This window comes from Ursus maritimus, unplaced genomic scaffold (assembly GCF_017311325.1).
Source record: "Ursus maritimus isolate PB19 unplaced genomic scaffold, ASM1731132v1 scaffold_18, whole genome shotgun sequence".
Classification (NCBI taxonomy): domain Eukaryota; kingdom Metazoa; phylum Chordata; class Mammalia; order Carnivora; family Ursidae; genus Ursus; species Ursus maritimus.
In genome coordinates, this window is record NW_024424230.1 from 7,674 (window position 1) to 26,674 (window position 19,001).

General features: G+C 53.4%; 1 protein-coding gene across 1 annotated transcript in view; it reads left to right on the plus strand.

The window, feature by feature from the left end:
* The first annotated feature begins 6,822 nt into the window (after positions 1-6,822).
* Positions 6,823-19,001, plus strand: part of PARD6G (par-6 family cell polarity regulator gamma) — a 91,395-nt gene continuing 79,216 nt past the window's right edge. The window contains exon 1 of the mRNA XM_040632387.1: positions 6,823-6,962. Coding sequence (XP_040488321.1) covers positions 6,891-6,962 — 72 coding nt within the window. The 5' untranslated portion in view covers positions 6,823-6,890. The remainder of the gene's footprint in view (positions 6,963-19,001) is intronic.

The window sequence follows — 19,001 nt, forward strand, 5'->3', positions numbered from 1 at the left end:
AAAGCAGGTTGTGTATAAAATGAGGTGGGCAGCTTGCCATTTCTCTGAAGTTTGAGACACCAGGAGCAGAGCATACCTGACATCTATTATTGTTGATTTTACACTGTGCTGAGTTTTCCCGCATTTATTTCCAGACCCAAAGACAGTGAACAAAGGCAAGATGAATCTATACACCTGGAAATGTCTACTGGAATCTGAAAACCCAGGTTCCCACAGAAGTGAGCTAAAGGTTAGGGACCTGGATGACAAAAATGGGGGAAAGATAGCAAGTAACCAAAAGAAGGGTGTCATGGTGTCTGCAACCTTCTCTACCTGTTGCAAGTGAGCCCCGTCTGACAGGAGGGAGCCACACCTGAACCTGGTCCCTCTGTTTGGGCTGCCCTCAGGCATAGCAGAAGCTGTGCTGAGCCAAGGTGGGAGGGAGCAACTGGCCATGGATTCCACCCGTCAAGTACCTATGGGACCAACTCCCAGTCCACAACTGAAATTAAACAATAATTACAAATATTTGCATATTTACTGTGACCTGTAATGCGCTCAGTGTTTTGACTATATTCTCTTCTATTTTATCTTTTTAAACCACTTTATGGAGGTATGACTGACATTTTTAAAGCTGTACATAATTACTGTATGCAACTTGATGGGTTTGGAGATGGGTTTCTACCTGTGAAACCATCACCAAAATCTAACCCATAAACATATCCATCACCTCCAAAAGCTTCCTCCTGCCCTATTTATTTACCTTCATCACCACTGCCATCATCCTCATCATTTGTGCATGTGGTGAGAACACTTTACACAAGATTCACCCTCTTAGAAAATTTAACTGTGCAGCACAGCATCATTACCTATAGACACCATGTGGTACAGATCTCTCAGGCCTTATTCATCGGACATACCTTACACCCTTGGCAACTCTGACTAGCACCTCTCCATTTCTGCCAGACTAGGGCAGGGGAGGGAATACTGCCTCAGGTCTTACAGCCGGGATGCAGCAGAGGGTTGCAGTCTTCCTGGTCTGTGCAGACGTACGTGCCGGTCGGTAGCTGCTCTGCTCCTGTCCATGTTCCCTCGATCACACACCCTACATCTCAGCCTATCTCCCAGGACCACCCATGGGTTGCAGAAACCTTTACCCCGTGGACCTCCCTCTGCCTCCTTTTTCTTAGCACTCTCTTCTCCCTTCTTCCAATGCCCCCCCTTGCTTTCCCACTGAAGAAAGAGCAGGTGGGGAAGAGGTGGAGTCAGACTATGGTAATGACAATGGACACATAGGTGCCTGCACCTGCAGGCTATTGAGAGTGCTGACTACTTCACATTCAATCTTCGTAGCACTCTTGGGTAGACAAGTACCAGCAGTACCTTCCTTTCACAGATGAGGACACTGACACAGAGTATCCAGCCTCACACATGATGAGTGATCAGAGCCAGAAACAACCCAGATGTTCTTAACCCATGCTTCACCTACCAGGAAGGTTCTGGTTCCAGGCCCCCGTGAAATGTAGCCACATCCCACCTCAGGTTCTAGGAGACCCTGATGGATCTTTATCATAAATCCACCGAAGGCTCTTAAATAATCTACCCTGTCAAGTTACTCGAACCTCAGGCAGCATGTCTGGGAAACACTGAAGACACAGTGGGAGAACCCACATAATAGAAGAGGAAGAGACCACTTCCTAGGGGAACAGTGGGAGAACTTGGGGAGGCATGAGATACATGTGGCTGGGAAGGAAGAGCGTGTGGACCCTCTCATGGCCCCTTCCTCTGCTCAAACACAAACTCTTACCAAGTCCAAAGCAGTGTCAGGACTTTCCTCAACAAATGTCTGCAAAAGAAAAGAAACAAAATGGATAGTTCTGTTTTGAGCCACGGAGACTGAGCTGTGAGAGGCAGACACCAGCATCACCTCTCTTTCTCTAGCACATACATGTCCAGGCCCAGAGGCAGATTCTCCAAGAGCTATTTTGGACATTTGTAGACATTACCTGCCCTTTTTCTCCACAGAGGAGGAAACTGAGAATCACAGAACTCAAGTCCCCTGACCAGGATCACGCCCAGTCTACAGACAGAAGTTGGGAAATATCCGTGTTCTGGGAGGTCACCATTGCTGATGGACCATAGCTGAATGTGCTGGCCAAGAGCCAGACAGGACCGTTTTGCAAAGCTGAGAACCTACACTGAGCTGCCATGTTATTAGGTTACTCATTACAGAAAGGCATTCTCAGGGCAAGCATTTCAAAATGCAAAAGACAATGGAGACAATAAACACCCCTTGGGACTCCGCCCCAAGAGGTACGTAGCCTACTGATGGGTCTCCATCAGCCTCAGGCCGAGCTGCTCCGACCTGGAGCTTCATCTGGAATGGACACCATGCCACACACTCTTCCTGGACCTCCTGGTACACAGCTGGGCAACATGCTGAGGGCCTAAGGGGAGGCATCTGTAGCCGGGAGAGCCTTCGAGGATGTGCACTGGGACAGGCCCTGGGCCTGGAGTAGGAGGATGAGGGTGCATCTTCGTCAGACCTCTGCTGCTCATCGGCCTCACCACTCGAGGTGGTGCAGAGAGCAGCCACTGCCTCATGCCAATTGCCCTAATTTGTCTCTTTCTAGCCCAAATACCACAGCCCGCATGACCAGTGAGACTGACACCAAACCTGCTAGCACTAAAGCCGGCAGCCACTTGACCGAGCCCTTCAGACCCTGCTCCACAGCAGAGGAGGGAGGGGTGGGGGTGCTGGGGACCCCACTCCACAGCAGGTGGGTGGTCACTCTGAGCCCATGGAAGTTAGGGAGCTAACAAAGCCCTCTCTTCTGGACTTCTAAGGGCGAGGCACTGGATCACCGATCATCAGTAGATAACAAAAGGTCCTTCAACTTGACCAATCTACAGGAGAGGACCACCGGGGGGGGGGATGGGCTGGGACCCTGAGCTTCTCCTGGAGGCCGGCATTAACATATTTCCATGTTTCTCATCCTCGGCACCACTGACACTCTGTGCAAGGTCACTCTTTGCAGTGGGGGCTGCCCTGCACACTGCAGGCTGCTTAGCAGCTTCCCGGCCCTACCTGCCACCAGCACACCCACAGATGTCACCACGTGCCCCTGCGGAGAGAGGATAGGAGTTCTGGTCAGGGACCGTGAACCTACCCTGCTGCACAGACTGAGGCTCTGGCCTGCCCTGAGGCTGGCCATGCATGCAGGACACCCGTCCTAGCCAGGCACTCCAGGAGGTGGGGCTGGGCGGGGGTGGGGGTGCTGGGTCTCTGCTCCTTCCCAGACTCTTCTCCATCAGACTTGGAATCAACGAGATGTGTTGACAGCTGATTCAGTGACTCACATGAGGTTAACGTTTCTCTTCTCTATTATCAGAGTCTTAAAAACAATTTATCTTTGTGTGTTTCATTATTAAATCCCTTTTCTTTCTGATGAAAATGCCTTTAGTCCTCATGTATTTAGTGGTTTGAGATTGTTTACTGCTCCTTCCACTGTGGATATTGATGACAGTAAGGTCACACCTAGGGCTTTTGGGGAACACATTTTTCTGGGTCTACAATGTTTCTCTTTTGACTCTGGGGGACTTGGCCACCAGTTTTGGATGGATTATTTGAGGAGGATTAGGCCTTTCTCTATTTTCTTTCTCAGCCTCTGACTGAAACCAGTTGCTCTTCCTGTAACAAACGGTAAGGGTGTATGTCTGTGACCCAGGCCTCTGGCTGGGCCATGTCCATTCCCCCAAGGGAGGTGCACCCACTCCTGGCACCATCCCTGCCCCAGGCCAGGCGGGAGAGCCCTCAGACCACTTGTACTGGTAGAGTGCTTTTAGATTCCCCAGTGGGTACACATCCACTGTGTCTTCTCATTACTGGGATTGGCAGGAAACGGGTTGGGGGGGAGCACCAAGCGCCCACCTCACAAATAACCCCGAGGCTCAGGTAAGTGACATGCTCAAGGTCACCCGATGCAGGTCCTTTGTGGGACGTCTGCAGAGCACACAGTTCAATTACCAAACTTTCCAACACCTTTGCTGATAGTCTCGTCATCTAACTTCATCTGAATCTCTGAACACTGTCCTGTGGCAGCTAGCTTAGCGATAACGAACAGAATGGCATTAGGATTGTGCGTCCTGCCTGTGTGTCCATTGGGAGCCCACCTGCCAGCCAGAGAGAGTCCAACAACAGGGCCTCCCAAGGCTCCTGTGTTCCTGTGCTTGTGTGTTAGGCCAGGACCTGTGGGGAGATTTTCAATCGTGCTGCTCGGCTATAAAGAGGCTTTTCCATCTGCAGGCTCTGCCTGGCCACTTGGTTTTGTCTACACCCAACCCACACACAAGCTTGAAGCCCAGAAGAATCACCTTCAGGTCTGAGATGGAGACTCAGGCTCTCTCCACATACATTTCCTCCTGCTGACCATGCCAGTCAAATTTGCAGAAAATGACAAAAAAAGGGGCACACAGACCACCAGGGGATCTTGCTCAGGTGCAGATCCCGCTTCATTGGGTTTGAGCGGGGTATTGATAACAGGCTGGGCCTGGACCACACTGGGCCACAGGCATGACAGAAATCACCTCACTTCCACCAAGGACAGAATTTTGAGCTTCCAGCCCTCCCTCCCCATCTCTAAGCTCTGAGCTGGCCAGTGCTGCCCTGCACCTGCCCCCATCACCTAGAATGCTGTCCATCTCCCGTCAGCCCCTTGTCCCTGCTTCTGAAGAAATCTAGGTGGGAGCTCCCTCCCCAGCATGACTGCTGCTCTCGGCCTTGGCAACACAGACCTGCATGCAGCTCAGGAGATTTCTCTTTGAAAGAAAGTCAGCATCTCTGTGCACAGAGTGTGAACCTCTTCGACATTTAAAAAAAATTCTACCTGGAATTTATTAAAATTTACATTGATAATAAACCATTATACCAGGTCTTTTGTAGCTTTCAGACCAGTAGACATCCTAAACCTTTTGTCTGGAATGGTTTTTTACTGACTTTCTGTGGGAATCTCTTGGCATTTTCGCCTTAATTTGGAATTCTGTCTACATGTCTGGGCCCCTGGCCAGACTGGTGTTTCTCTTACGGGCAGGACTGTGACTCTGTCTCTGCGGTTGTCATCCCTGGCATGTATGTAACAGGGTACGTAGTGAAATGAAGGAAGGATTAAATTCGGAGTGATACAGTTTGGCGATCTGCGTTAAAGGATATGTGTACTCCATGGCATAGTAATTCCATTTTTTGGAGTCAATTCTAATGAAATAATTAGAAATAAGTGAATTCAAGAAACACAGTATTTTATAAAAAGCTAAACATTGGAAACATCTTGATTATCCAATAATAGAATGATTAATTTAAAATTTATGCCTGTATTCATACATGCAGCTCTTAAAAACCGTATTTCTTAAGAACACTTAATGAATATGTTCCTTATATAACATGAGGTGAAAAAAGTGGGTTGCAATTCTGGTTAAACAGCATGATTACTAATTTTGTAAAATATATAAATATATATACAGAAAAAGGAGCAGAGATAATATATAACAAGAGGTTAACAGAATTGATTGCTGACTAGTATAATTATGGGTGACCGTAACTTTTGTCTTTCATTCTTTGTATTCACCAGATCTCTTTTACAATGAATTTATAGTAATTTTACAAATATGTAACTTACAAATTACAATTGCTTATAGTATATTTTATTATAATTTTTAAACTCCTATTGGTCCTGTCTTCTTAGCTTCATCACAAATTCCTGAAGAGTGAGGATTTTGGCTTCAGCAGCTGCTCTTCCAGAGCCCTCTAGAAAAGAAGTACTCAGAGCCCTCTAGAATTGATTCCATCTTTCTCCTAAAATATTCTTTTTTCCACCGGCCTTGCAGAAGAATTCCTCCTCCATCAGCTAGGCCTAGAGGCGCTTCCGACCCTCTCCTTCCTTCTACCTGTGCTCAAGCATGCCTTAGGAGTTTGCCTCCCTGCAGAATCCTCGTCTAGAACCATCTGCTACTCGGCAGCTAGTACGGACAGGTGTGGCTCGAAGCAGTCAAGCTTCCATTGGCTCCAGCACCGCCCTAGAAAATAGCAAAAATCAGCTCAAATCAGCCCCCTCCCCTGGCCGCCCAGTGGAGGTAAACAAAATCATGGCGGAGGCGAGCATGAGAGAGAAGTTGTGGGCGCCCAGGTGGGAATGAGACGCCCTTCTCTTTCCCTGCTCGGGATTGCGCTCACAGAAGCGCGCACCTCCCGGGGATGCAGCGGCTTCGGGGGCGGGGCGCGGGGGCGGGTCCTTGGGGCGCGGGGCGGGACCAGGGTCCTCGGGACTTACGGGGCGGGTCCTCGGGGAATGGGGCGGGGATGGGGGCGGGTTCTTGGGGCGCGGGGCGGGACGAGGGTCCTTGAGACTCGTGGGGCGGGTCCGCGGGGCGCGGGGCGGGTATTGGGGGGGCCGGGCCCTCGGGTCCTCGGGGTGCGTGGTGGGACGTGGGTCCTTAGGACTCGTGGAGCGGGTCCTCGGGGGCGGGTCTTTGGGGCAGGGACGGGGCCCTTTGGGGCGGGTCCTGGGAGGCGTGGGGTGGGGGTGGCGGCCGGTCCTCGGGACGCGGGGCGGGACGTGGGTCCTTGGGGCTCGTGGGGCGGGTCCTCTGGGGCGGCGGGCGAGATCGGGGGCGGGTCCTCGGGGCGGTGCGCGCGGCGTCCCCCGCTCCTCCCGCGCGCGGCCCCTGGAGTCCCGAGGCGCGCGGCCAGCCCAGCTCGGGCCGCCGCACTCGGAGCGGCGGGGCGGCCGAGCGAGCGCGGGCCGGGCTGGGCCGGGGCCGGGGCCGGGGCCGGGGCGGGGGGCGCCGCCCCCAGCGTCCTCCTGCAGCCCCTGGAGCGAGGAGCCAGGGCGAAGACGAGGCTGAGCGGGGCCGGAACCATGAACCGGAGTTTCCACAAGTCTCAGACCCTGCGCTTCTACGACTGCAGCGCGGTGGAAGTCAAGAGCAAGGTAAGCCGGGGCCGGCGGTCTGCGCCCCCCTGCGAATGAATGAGCGCCTCGCGGGGCTGGGGGACTGGGCGCTGCGGGAGGTAAGGGAGCTGGCGACAACTTTGGAGCGCGGGCGCTGCCGCGGGATGCGCGGGGGTCCCGCCGCCCTTCCCGCCCCTGCACGGACACAAAGCCCAGCAGCCCGATGGGTGCCGCTGGAGCCCGGCGCTAGGAGGGCCGCTCGGGCTCCGAACCCCCGCGGGAGCGGCTCTTTTGTTCCACGAGCGGGAGACGACCCCGCGCGCAGCACGGTGGAGGGGCGGTGTTTCCGGGGCGACCCGGGGGCTGCTCGGAGTGGGGCCGTTGGGGAGCCTGGGGGCCCGGCCCGGGGGGAGGGCCGGGCTGCGCCTCCTCCTTCGCGGCGGAGGCGCCTCGGAACCAGCGAGGGGAGAGCGGCAGCCGGCCGGGGACCCCAGCCCCGCCGGCGCTCCCCAGGCCCAGGCTCTCCGGGCGCGCCCGGCCGGTGGCCCCTCCCGCTGCCTGCGCCCCGGCCCGAGCGTGCCCCAACTTGCGGGTGGATGTGCGCGTTCGGCTAATTGGCTGATAGGATCTGGCGCTTCTGCCCTTTGCGGGGGCGGCTCCTCAGAGGCTGACGCTTTTGTCTGCGAGGGTCTTGGTTGCAGTTGTTCAGGGTCCCGGAGGAGGGGGCTCCTCGGGCCCTTCACTGCCGCTGCCTGCGAGTCGGCCCTCTCGCCCTTTCTCTATGCCTCCCGCCTCCTGTAAAGCGAGGCGGAGCAGCCTGAGTGCTTGGAGAGGGGCTGCGCGGGAGGGTGGGCTCAGACGCCTAACGCGGCGCGGGGCGATAGTGCCTAAGGAGCCGAGTCCAGCGGCCCCCCTGCCCAGGCCGCCCCTGCGGGTCAAGGGTAAAGGATTTACAGGGCATCTGCCGACGATGGGGGGGGGGGGCGGCTTCTCTGCAGTAAACCAGTGAGTTGCAGGATTTCATTCTCATCTTGGGGAGACGGTCTTTTTACAAACTCCTCACTTCTATTAAGATCGCAGCCTTCCCCCAATGCTAATTCTGTGACCCTCGCCCGGGACTCATCCCCTCTTTAGCCCAGGAGTGCCCCCACCCTCCCAAATCAAATGTGCCTGCTGTGAGTTATGTGACGGAAGAACCCACGAGCGTGAGTGGGAGCTCCACACAATGGTTGGTTTCTTTAACTGTGTTGGGAATGTGGCTAATCTATCATAGGCACTGAGCACATGTGGTGGGTCTTGTTTTAAACTGTTTGAGATCCTCACGGATTCACAGGCAGTTGTAGGAAAGAATATAGAGATTCCCATAAAGGTCTGTTCTTGTAGCACGGACTTGGTCACACACCTTTGTTGGGCGCACTTTCCAGCAAGCACGGTGGACTGCAGAACACTTCCCACAAGGTCCCTCCTGCTGCTGCTCCAGCGGCTGATTTTAAGTGAAGATTGACTAACATTAAACACTTCTCCTGAGCCACACAAGCCACATTCCTCGTACTCAGTAGCCACGGGCACTTGCTGCTGCCTGATGACACGCACAGCTCCAGAGGGTCTATCCAGAAGGATCCATCTGGAGGCAGGACCCTCACAGGCCTCACACACAGTTCTGGACTGGGAGATGCAGAGTAACAGCCTGCCTCTGCGGCTCTCCTCCAGGAGGGGAGTGGGGGGCTGTGGACGTCCTGGCTGCCTAGCAGGCTGCCTCAGACTGCCCCACCCTCTCTAGCTCCCCAGTGAAGAAGGATGCTTGGGTTCGGGTTCAGATGCAGTGAATGTTCCCCTGGAGGTGAGTGGCAGAGCAGAAGTTTTGGTTGAATTTGGGAAGGGCCACCCCAACCTGGGTGGGCCCTGCTGAGCTGGCTGGTTCAACACACGGACGCACACAGACACACCATTTTGGATGATGGGGCTTGCCTTACTGTGTGTCCAGAGGTCCACTGTTTGCTCTTCCCTCTGTACACACCCTCCCACTGGCCCCCTTAAAAATTAATATTTGCTACCATGGAACCCATCTCTGCAGGGAGCCTTTACTGCAGGTGCTGTCATCAAAATACAGGAAGCAAAACTTTATGACAATGATGTCTTTTTTTCACATTAAATGCAGCACCAGAACACTTGGGTTTGCATGTGGGGAAAATGGTGCTGGGGGCCGAGTCAAGCCAGGTCTGCCGCCTACTACTTTTCGGAACCTTCAGGAAAGTCATTTGACCCTTTAGAGCCTCTGTTATTTCACCTGCAAAATAGGCCTTGTTCCTGTTCTTCTTACCTCCCGGGACAAAATGAAGTGATGTCTATAAAAGCACTTTGAAAGCTGCAGAGTGCCTCCAGTTGTGACGGTCAGTCCCCGCAGTTCAGGATTCTGTGGCATCTCAGAATATTGGGTCCAAAATTCCCCTTTCATCCTCTCAGAATTTTTGGCCACGTGCCACAGCTAGTCAACTTCCAAAGCCCTGGGGACATCGTCTTTACCTGGTGGCTCTCCCCCATCACACGGGCCCTTACATTCCCCTAACATTTCTGCTTTAATACTGGTGATTTGGGGCGCCTGGGTGGCACAGCGGTTAAGCGTCTGCCTTCGGCTCAGGGCGTGATCCCGGCATTATGGGATCGAGCCCCACATCAGTCTCCTCCGATATGAGCCTGCTTCTTCCTCTCCCACTGCCCCTGCTTGTGTTCCCTCTCTCGCTGGCTGACCCTATCTCTGTCAAATAAAAAAAATCTTTAAAAAAAAAAATATTGGTGATTCATCTGTTCCTCCCCAGAACAGCAGAATGCACTTCTGACTCCTCAGTTCTGGTAACGAGGCTACCATTTTCCCATTTGCTTTTGACTTTTGCCTCTCCTCCCATAAGACCTGCAGTGTGGAGGGAGGGATGGTGCACAGGTCTGGGGAAGCGTGTTTCGGGCCCAGGGGAGCAAGTCTTGGGCCCTTGTAGGGGTAGCAGGAGGACCAATGCTAGGGGAGGCGTCTACTAGGGGCAGAGTAATCACGGAGGATTCCAGCTGTGTGAAGGAGCATGTGTTCCCCCTACGCCCCTGCCCTCTAGTTCGGCCTCACTCACGTTCTTTGAACCTCGTGGTGTCTTTGCCCTGGTTATGTGGTTTTCCCCCGACCTGAAGTGCTCTCTGAGAATCTGCCCTATGCGCCAACCCTCTCCTACCAAGCCCATCCTATGTCTCCGCCAGGCCGAGCTCCCTCCGTCCTCTGACCCCTGCTCTTCTTCTGGCCCTTGTCACAGCACTGGCACAGGGTGATTGTTCAGAGCAGAGACCGAGGACCATGTTTTACACCCCCAAGCATGTCATGTCCATTGTGTTTGGGAAGAGTCACTACTGAGGGTTTTAGTCCAGTGTTTGCTGCTTTGTTTAAATCATGTTGGAGGCTTTTCTGGAATCTAAAGAAATATGTTGCCATTGCTGAAAGTTTAGAAACTGTATCAGGCACAAAATGGGGTAATTCTCCCATCCAAAACTGAGCCACTCTTGAGTGTGGCTCCATGCCCTCCTGACCCTCTATGTGGACCTACCCCACATGCATCTGGATTGACAGAATGACAGTCATATTTTCTAGGCATGTTGCTCTGTAGCCTGCTGTCCCCCTTCAACTCAACCCTGCAAGGGTTTTGTCATGTCAGTATTTTTAAAAAACATATTTTTAAAATTATTACCTAGCATTCTATCTTATGTGTAAACCGTAATTAATTTAACCAGTATCCTATTTGGGTCATTTCCAGTGTTTTCTATAATAAGCAATGCTGTGAAAAACATCTCTGTACTTAGACATCTACAGAAACATTATATACAGAATATGTAGATACGTGATGTAAAGGGTATAAAGACCTCTCTCTTCAGGATGAATCCCTACAAGTGCACTTACCATGTTAAAAGTATGCACGTTTTGAAGACTTTGAATATATATTGTTAAATTTTCTTGCAGAAATGCTGTTGTGCAGATTTATGCACTGTTTCCTGTCTGTCCATCCCTCCCTCTCTCCCCTCCCTCCCTCCAGCATTGGGTATTTTCTTATTCTTTGCCGATTAGATAAGTGGAACCCCATCCCATTGTTTTACTTTGATCCTTAAATTATTAGTGGATTTGAACATTTTTATATTTGTGGGCTATTCATCTATTTTTAGCTGCCTCTTTCTTTCCTGCACTTTTAGTGTTCTTATTTTTTGAGTTATGGGACCTGCTTGACAACAAATTTTCCAGTCAGTGCTGAGGTAACAGTGATTTAAGCCTGCATGTTTCCCCTGGTCCTCAGACCCTCTCTCTGGCTGAGGCTGTTGGCTGGCTGGTGCTGCAGGGACACGTCTCACCATCTGGTGGGCTGGGGGCTGGGCCAGGCCCTCCCCATGGGGTGGCTGAGTACTTGCCTCCCGTGGGCCAGTTGAGAACCGCCTGACACGGTTTGACTCACCTGTGTGTGTCAGCTACACCCTTTTAAGATTCTGGTTTTGTATGTGTGCATGTCTGTGTTCAGACAGGTTGGGTGACTGGATGTGGGAAGCTGCCTCTGGAGGGGACTCTCACCAGGGACCCAAGTAGCGAGTGTCAGTCTGGTGGGTGCCAATGGTGCTGATGTGGGTCTCTGGCCTGGGAGCAGCAGAAAGCCCTATGAACTCTCCTCATCGGGGGGGCACCCCAACTAGCAGCCAGGGTTCAAGCCCTTCCCTAGGACCCATGGCATTTCACATGGAGTGTTCTCCCAACTTGAGGGAAGGCGTGTCAAGGATTGGAAAGTGCAGCCATTCAAGGTATCGGAAGCTCTATCGTTTGTGAATCATGTCTAGAATCATCCTGACCCTTTCCTGTGAAGGGGCCTCCCGGACTTTTAGACACAAGCAAGCAGGGAGCTTGGAATGGTGGCAGCAGAAGCGTCCATGACCGCCATGGTTAAAGGGAGCGTCAAGGTTAGTGTCAGACTTGTTCAGCTGTGTACATGTTTACTGGCTCACCACTTCCTCTTGGCAAATTTCTACTCTTCTGTGACCCTGGGGAGCAGTGGCAGGTACTGTGACCCTTTTTAGCCCCAACACATACCCTGCAGCCTTCCCCTGAGGCTGCCCCTGGTCACGCTGGGGGTACAGATGGTCCAGGCTAGACACTGCCCTCTGTGTACAGGTTGCACTCAGAAGTGTTTAGGGTTATTTAACCATCTGCCCCAATATAGAAATGTGTATACAGGCCAGACACTATTCTAAATACCTTGCAATTGCAAATAATATTTCATTAACCTCCATCACAACCCTGCAGGATGGGTTCTGTTATCACCACCATTACACAAGGGGAACGCTGAGGTCCAGGGAGTTTTGTGAAGCCGCCCAAGGCCAGAGAGCCGGAGCAGTCGGGCTCCAGAGTGCATACTCTTTGCCACGAACTTTCAGTGGCCACTGGGGAAGGAGGGCTCCTGATTCCTCTTCTTCTGACAGACCCTGAAGTCCAGGTCCAGGTATGGATGCACAGCTTGCTCTGTGTTCACTGAGGCAGAACCCCCTGCTCCATCTGGATCTAGAGCTTAAAAGGGCAGCTCTGTGCTTTGTGGGGAAAAAGTTCTCTTCTTCTTACATCATCACAGCAGGTTCTGTGCCTTGGTCTCAAGGGAAGTCCTCTATTCAGTAATTGTTCTTAAAAGTCGGATTCTGCCATGTGTTGATCCATTCATTTATTCATTTACGGAGCCACCACTATGTGTCAGGTATAGGGCTTGTGTTGGCGGACAAAGATAGTCAAGATAGACAGTATCTTCTCTGTAGAGACTTAGGGTCCAATGAAGGTTTGGTCTGGCAAGTGAGAAGATTGGGGAGGGGTAGTGTCACCATATCACTACGTCACATCTCCTTGAGCCCAGAGGTTTCCACTGCCTCCCAGCCTGCCTGCCTGCCCAGCAAGGCCAGTCATGAGGCTCAGCCTCCAGGAACCACTCCCATCTGTTTTCCAGCACGAGCAATGTCAAAGTCTGCTGTGGTTGCTTTGAGATAAATCAGAGCGCCTTCTCCCCTCATTGCTTCCAGAAGCAGCTGGGCTCTGGCCTCCAGTTTTCCTCATCTGAGGGCTCTCCACTGTACTAGACTGGGAGGCCAGCTCCGAAAACTAGCTGCATTTCTCAGTAGTATGCTCCAAGGAAGCCCCTGGCATCTAAAGTGTGAAGAGCAGTGTTTTGCATACAGGAGGTACCCAATAAATGTGGCTGCGTTGAAGCCAGGTAAGGAACAACTCAATTTTTCCAATAGCTATTCCTTCAGAAGTTGTTAGGGTACTTTAGAAAAGAACTACTTTTTGAGGAAGGTGCGCAAAGCTTGACTCACCGATGGGATTATTCCCAGGGCACCTCTAAGAGGGGTCAGCAGCCTTGTCCCCTCCCTGCTAGTGCCATAGGGAAGAGAGCAGACAGAAGGGGGGAAAAGATGAGCTGAACAAAGGGACAGAAACTTTGAAAGTCAAAAGGAAATTGATTTAAAAGTCCATGTTGATATTTCTGTCATGTTGGTGTCTGCTGAGCCCCTCAGTGTGTGAGTACAGGCTGAGGGCTCCAGGGGCACAGCCCGCGGGGCGTGGTGTCCGCTGAGCCCCTCAGTGCTTGAATACAGGCTGAGCGTGCCAGGGGCACAGCCCACGGGGCATGGTGTCCACTGAGCCCCTCAGTACTTGAGTACAGGCTGAGGGCGCCAGGGGCACAGCTCACGGGGCATGGTGTCTGCTGAGCCCCTCAGTGCTTGAGTACAGGCTGAGGTAGCCAGGGGCACAGCCCGCGGGGTGTGGTGTCCGCTGAGCCCCTCAGTGTGTGAGTACAGGCTGAGGGCGCCAGGGGCACAGCCCATGGGGCATGGTGTCTGCTGAGCCCCTCAGTGCTTGAGTACAGGCTGAGGGTGCCAGGGGCACAGCCCGCGGGCCCCATCTTCAGAGCCAGCTCTGTGTGTATCTCCAGGAGCAGTGGTCATACCCCTTCCTTGTGCTTCCTCCTGCAGAGCCCCCCAGGCAGCCCCATGTTACCTACAGATAGGGCAGCAGGCCCAGGACACTCACTGTCACAGCTGGGACATCAGCTAACTTCCCTGCCTCTTTTTGCCTGCCCCCTAATTTCAGTCTGTCCCAGATTCCTGGGTCCAGGGGTGTGTCTCCCACACCCCACCATCCATCCCTCTCTCTCCCGAGGCTGTGTTCCTCACTGGTGCTCTGAACAAATGCTTGCTGGCAGGCTCCGCTCCTCATCCCCAACCAGAGTATCTGCTCTGTGTTTTCGGGTATGTGTGATGCATTTCACTTGGAGTTTGAGAGTTTGAAAAACACCCAGGGGGGCACCTGGGTGACACAGCGGTTGGGCATCTGCCTTCGGCTCAGGGCGTGATCCTAGCGTTGTGGGATCGAGCCCCACATCGGGCTCCCTGCTCCGCTATGAGCCTGCTTCTTCCTCTCCCACTCCCCCTGCTTGTGTTCCCTCTCTCGCTGGCTGTCTCTCTCTCTGTCGAATAAATAAATAAAATCGTAAAAAAAAAAAAAAAATCTATGAAAACCACCCAGGGCCTCGTGCGTGGCCCAGCCCTGTTAAATCTTGGTTTGTCTCCTCCTCGTGCTCCGTAGGCTGACCTTCTGACAACCTGCCCCCGTCCTACCCTTGCCCTGCCTCAGGGCTGAAATAGATGTTTTCCAGGAGGCTGCTCCAGACCTGCTGAATGTGGGGGCTCTCTCCTGTGTGACAGTAACAGACACTGACCTCAGGCATGCAGCCTGATGAAATGTTGCCTGTTTGCTTACCTAGGCGAACACCATACAGATCAAAGTATGGAACATTCCGGTATCCAGGAAGGTTCCCTCATGTCCTGTCTAGTCAGCATCCGCCCCCAGTGTAACCACCATCAGGGTCTCTGTCACTAAAGATGAGTGGGCTGGTTCTCGGACATGATGTAATGAGATACTCTTGTGTCCACAGGGGACGTCTGCCTGTGTAGATGGCGCCCCAGGCTGCGTGCGTGTCCTTTGGTGGCTGTGTACGTGAGTGCCTCTTCCGTGTGCTCATGCTTTTCACCAGCCTTTGGTGATGCGGCTGTCTTCCCGTGCCAGCAGACACAGAGCTGGCCTGGGTGGTCTTGGTCAGTCTAACCCACCACTCAGTGCCGCTGTTCTCGGCTCCAGCCCTGGACTAGACTGGATTTCGGTGGAGTGGCTGTTCTAGGAGGTCTGACCGTTTGGGAGTCCCGAAGGCCTTGAACCACAACTCATTAAGTGTTTGTTGATTAATAAAATAGATCAGGAAGCGATTCTTCATCTTGCAGAATTTAAGGTTCTCGCCGCTGATGTGTGAAGGGGCTCTTAGACTCCTTTGTGTGGTTCCGTGGCTCCGGTTGCTGCTGTCATGCCTTTCTTGGCTTTCCTTTAGTCCACACCAGCTTCCGTGGGCCCCCTTGCTAGGCCTGGCATTGTGGGAGAAGCTGAGACTCCAGATGAAAAGGGATGGGCCTGGGGGCCGCTTGATGGGTCACGGGGCAGCTCAGGCACAGGCTCTTCAGTGAGGACGGGAAATGTCCCTTTTACAAAGTGTCTGAGCTTCACGTATAGAATGAAGACCTCATGAGCCGCCTCCGGCTTGGTGGGCTGTGGACACCTGTGGAGGCAAGCGCTTTAGCCTGCCTTTACCCTGGGAGGTTTGCCGTGTCACCCCCGGCGCACCACACTCACACACGGGCAGATGTTGACACATCGCGTTGCAGCCACCTTGGGCTTTGTCTGCACCTCCTAGAGAGCAGGTGTATTTATTCTCCATTCTGTCACATCAGCATGCTTGCCGAAACGTGGGTTAGGCATCGGTCAGTCTACAGGGCAGACCTCTCTTGCCTTTGCTTCTGAGACAGGGCAGGGACAGACAAGAGGCTTCTTTCTGGAGACACATGCTTCGCAGAAGGGCCCTGAGGTCCCTGGGTAGGGGCTGTGGAAGAGAGAATTGTAAGGGCCATAAGGCTGCCATGCTGGAGGGCTTTGGAGACTAAAATAATGTCAGTATCCTGTTTTCCATGGCATGGGGGCCTGAGCCACCAGCTCCCCACCCACAAGTCCTGACCTCACTTCCCTCACTGGTCTGGGATAATAACGGGGTGTTGCTATGGGACAAAACAAAGTTCTGTGTCTGTAGGATGGTCCCTCATGTGGGGGAGGAGCTGGCGCCCAGCCTCTGGACTCTGGTCACCTCGGGCCCGACCGCCGCTGTATTGGTGCAGGTGTAAGGGGCACAGGGGAGGTAGGGGCTCCGCATGTCTGGGAGACCTCCTGTGGGAAATGGTGTATTGAGGACCCCCTCCACTCCTCAGGGGATAAACAGTCCTGGGATCCCTTCTCCCCATGAGCTTGGAGTCTCCTGCCCTGTCCCCTCGCCACACAAGCTGGAAGCAGCCTCCCAGGGGTGTGGCCCCGTGGCTTGTCTGTGAGTGGCACCTCTTCTCAGCCCCGGTGGCCGAGGACTGGTCACGGCCAAGTGTTGTGCCGTTGGGGATGCCCCACGCCTCCCCTTGATTGTCTGTATGGGAGGTACATGGTCTCTGGGCTCCCTCCCCTCCCTGGGAGCCTGGGCTAGCCTGGTGGAAGCAGCTGCCACGGGGTCACATCACCTGGAGGAGAGTCTCGGCAGGTGTGGCCTTCTGGGTTCAGTTCCGGTGGTTCCAGTTCCTTTCCTGGGGCATCAGCTGTGCGCTGGGCTTTCTGACAGCGCTCCCACCGGCTCTTCAGCACAGATGTGTTCCTTGAAGCTCATGACACCATGTGCATGGGCTGTGGAGAGCAGGACCCCAGGGGCTTGACCAGCCTGTCAGGTCACCTAACCAAGGTCCCACCTGCAAGTGGCAAAATTGGGTCTTAAACCCTCAATTGCTTCCCATCTACTTCACATTATTCCTTGATTCCACCTCCTGGAAAACAGACAACACCTACCCGCCTGGACACACTCTGAGGTCCGATCCTCTATCCCTCCACCCCCTCCCCGTACCTACTGGACACTGGCTCAGGGCTGTGCTACTTCCTCAGCATCCCTCGTGCATCCTGTGAAACCCCTCTCCCAGGCGGCCCCGTGAGTTCTGACCTATGTGCACAGTCTGTTTGCTGGGAGATGGTGGGTACAGGGAGAACCTGACCACCTCTCCCACTTCCTCCTCTTTGCAGCTGTGGGCAGAGTAGTATTGGCGACGACCCTGGTCCCTGGCACACCTGGACATGTCATTTAGCAGATGCCCCTTGAATTGCATGGCTAGGGGTGTGTCATGAAAGGACTGCCTTCATTGTGTTTGCAAGTTTCGGTCTTCGAGAACGGCTCAGACCACAGCCCTGCGAACGCCTGTGCGCGACCTTCTCTAGGCACTCTGGTGAACAGTGGGCCTTTTCTGGGACCACACTCTCTCAGGATGGCGCATGTGTTTGAGTGTCACAAAAACACTATGAAAAATGTTTTTGTCGCTTTTTTACAAAGGGGGAAATATGCTCAGAGAAGTTTAAATGATCGAGAGTCACGCAGCCAGTAAAGGTGAGTCAGGAATTTGCACCTGCAGACCCTTGTGTGTGATGACTCTGCCCTCCCATCTGTACTGATAAGACTGGTCCAGACCCCATGACACCTCAGCGCATCTCCATCCCTGGAAACTGCCCCCCTTTTTGTGAATCATGAGTTCATACTTGGATGTAACCTTGCTGGGGGGGGGGGGCAGGGTTTCAGGCTTCTGCTGGAGTGGGTTTCTGCTTCCGAGAAGTCCCATGAAGGCAGGGACAGATGAGAAACCTGGACTTCACCTCCTACATGCTCTGGCCTCGGCAGTCTCCCCAGTCTGCCAGCCCTACCTTTCATAGCAACCAGGTCTCCTGCACTTTGACCCTCAGCTCCTAGAGCAGCCTGGCTCTCCATCACACTGCTCCAACTGCTGCCAGCCCTTCATCCTCCATGCTATCAGCAGTGCAGGCGCCCCTCCCTACCTGGGAAGTCTGTTCCCAGTGGGGTGTCCTGGTGCTTGACTTCCACGTGGAGTGTTCACCCCACCACTGGTGCTCTTTAGCTCTTTTCTGCATTATCTCTGGTATTCACTTCAGTTCTTCTGTTTACTACCTTCATGACTGTGGTCAGGGATCGAATCCTTCCAGGTCTCCGTCTCCTGGCCTTTGAAATGGGAACAGCGACACTTCTGGGTGGCTGTTAGGATTAAAGAGAGCTTGTACATAAAGCGTGGCACTGACCACACCTGCTGTACCGTACTGGAAATCCCTGCCAGACAGAAACCATAGACCCTGTTCGTAAATCTCTGTGTCCTCCACTTTCAGCCCAACCCCACAACTCCATTAACCAGTGCTGGGTCCACAGATGCAGATCGCACATGTGAGCTGGAGAGCGTGCATGTGAGCAGAGGAGTCACACATGTGACCTGTAGCCCACACACATGCTCCTTGAGGTGACCCAGGTGCGTTGGGTTCTGGGTCCCCAGCAGCCTCACAAAGGATGTTCATCTGAGCAGCTCTGTGGCTGCTGGTGGCTGGGCTATCATCACTCTGGATCAGGGTGGGTGCATGGGGCACAGGAAGGGGCCAGGCTCTGCTGTCAGCTCCACCCCATCTGACTCACAGGTCTGTGGCCTGATTTTAAACTGTCCCAACATGTCAGCCCAGGAAGTCATCCCATGGCAGAGTCCCACGCTCTGACAGATGCCACATGAGGATAACAGCCAGTGCTTCCTGGTCATTCCCTAAATGGGAATCTTCCCACATTTTTCTCTGTGGCATGCACATACACTCCTGCTCCTTGGCCCTGTCCCCAACGGCCTGAGGTGCATTACAGAATGGCACCTGAGATCTTTCACATCTGGGGCTGTCTGGGTTCCTTCCATCTGTGCTGTGGCTCCTGTCTTCTCTTCACCCGAATATTTCTTTTCCTCATACACACAGTTTGAATCAGGGCCTGTGTCCTACATTTTCTTTGTGTGCATTTCTCAGTTTGTAATTACACATTTGCATGTGTGATTACTGTCCCACATTGGGCTCTCAGACAACCATCGGTCCCA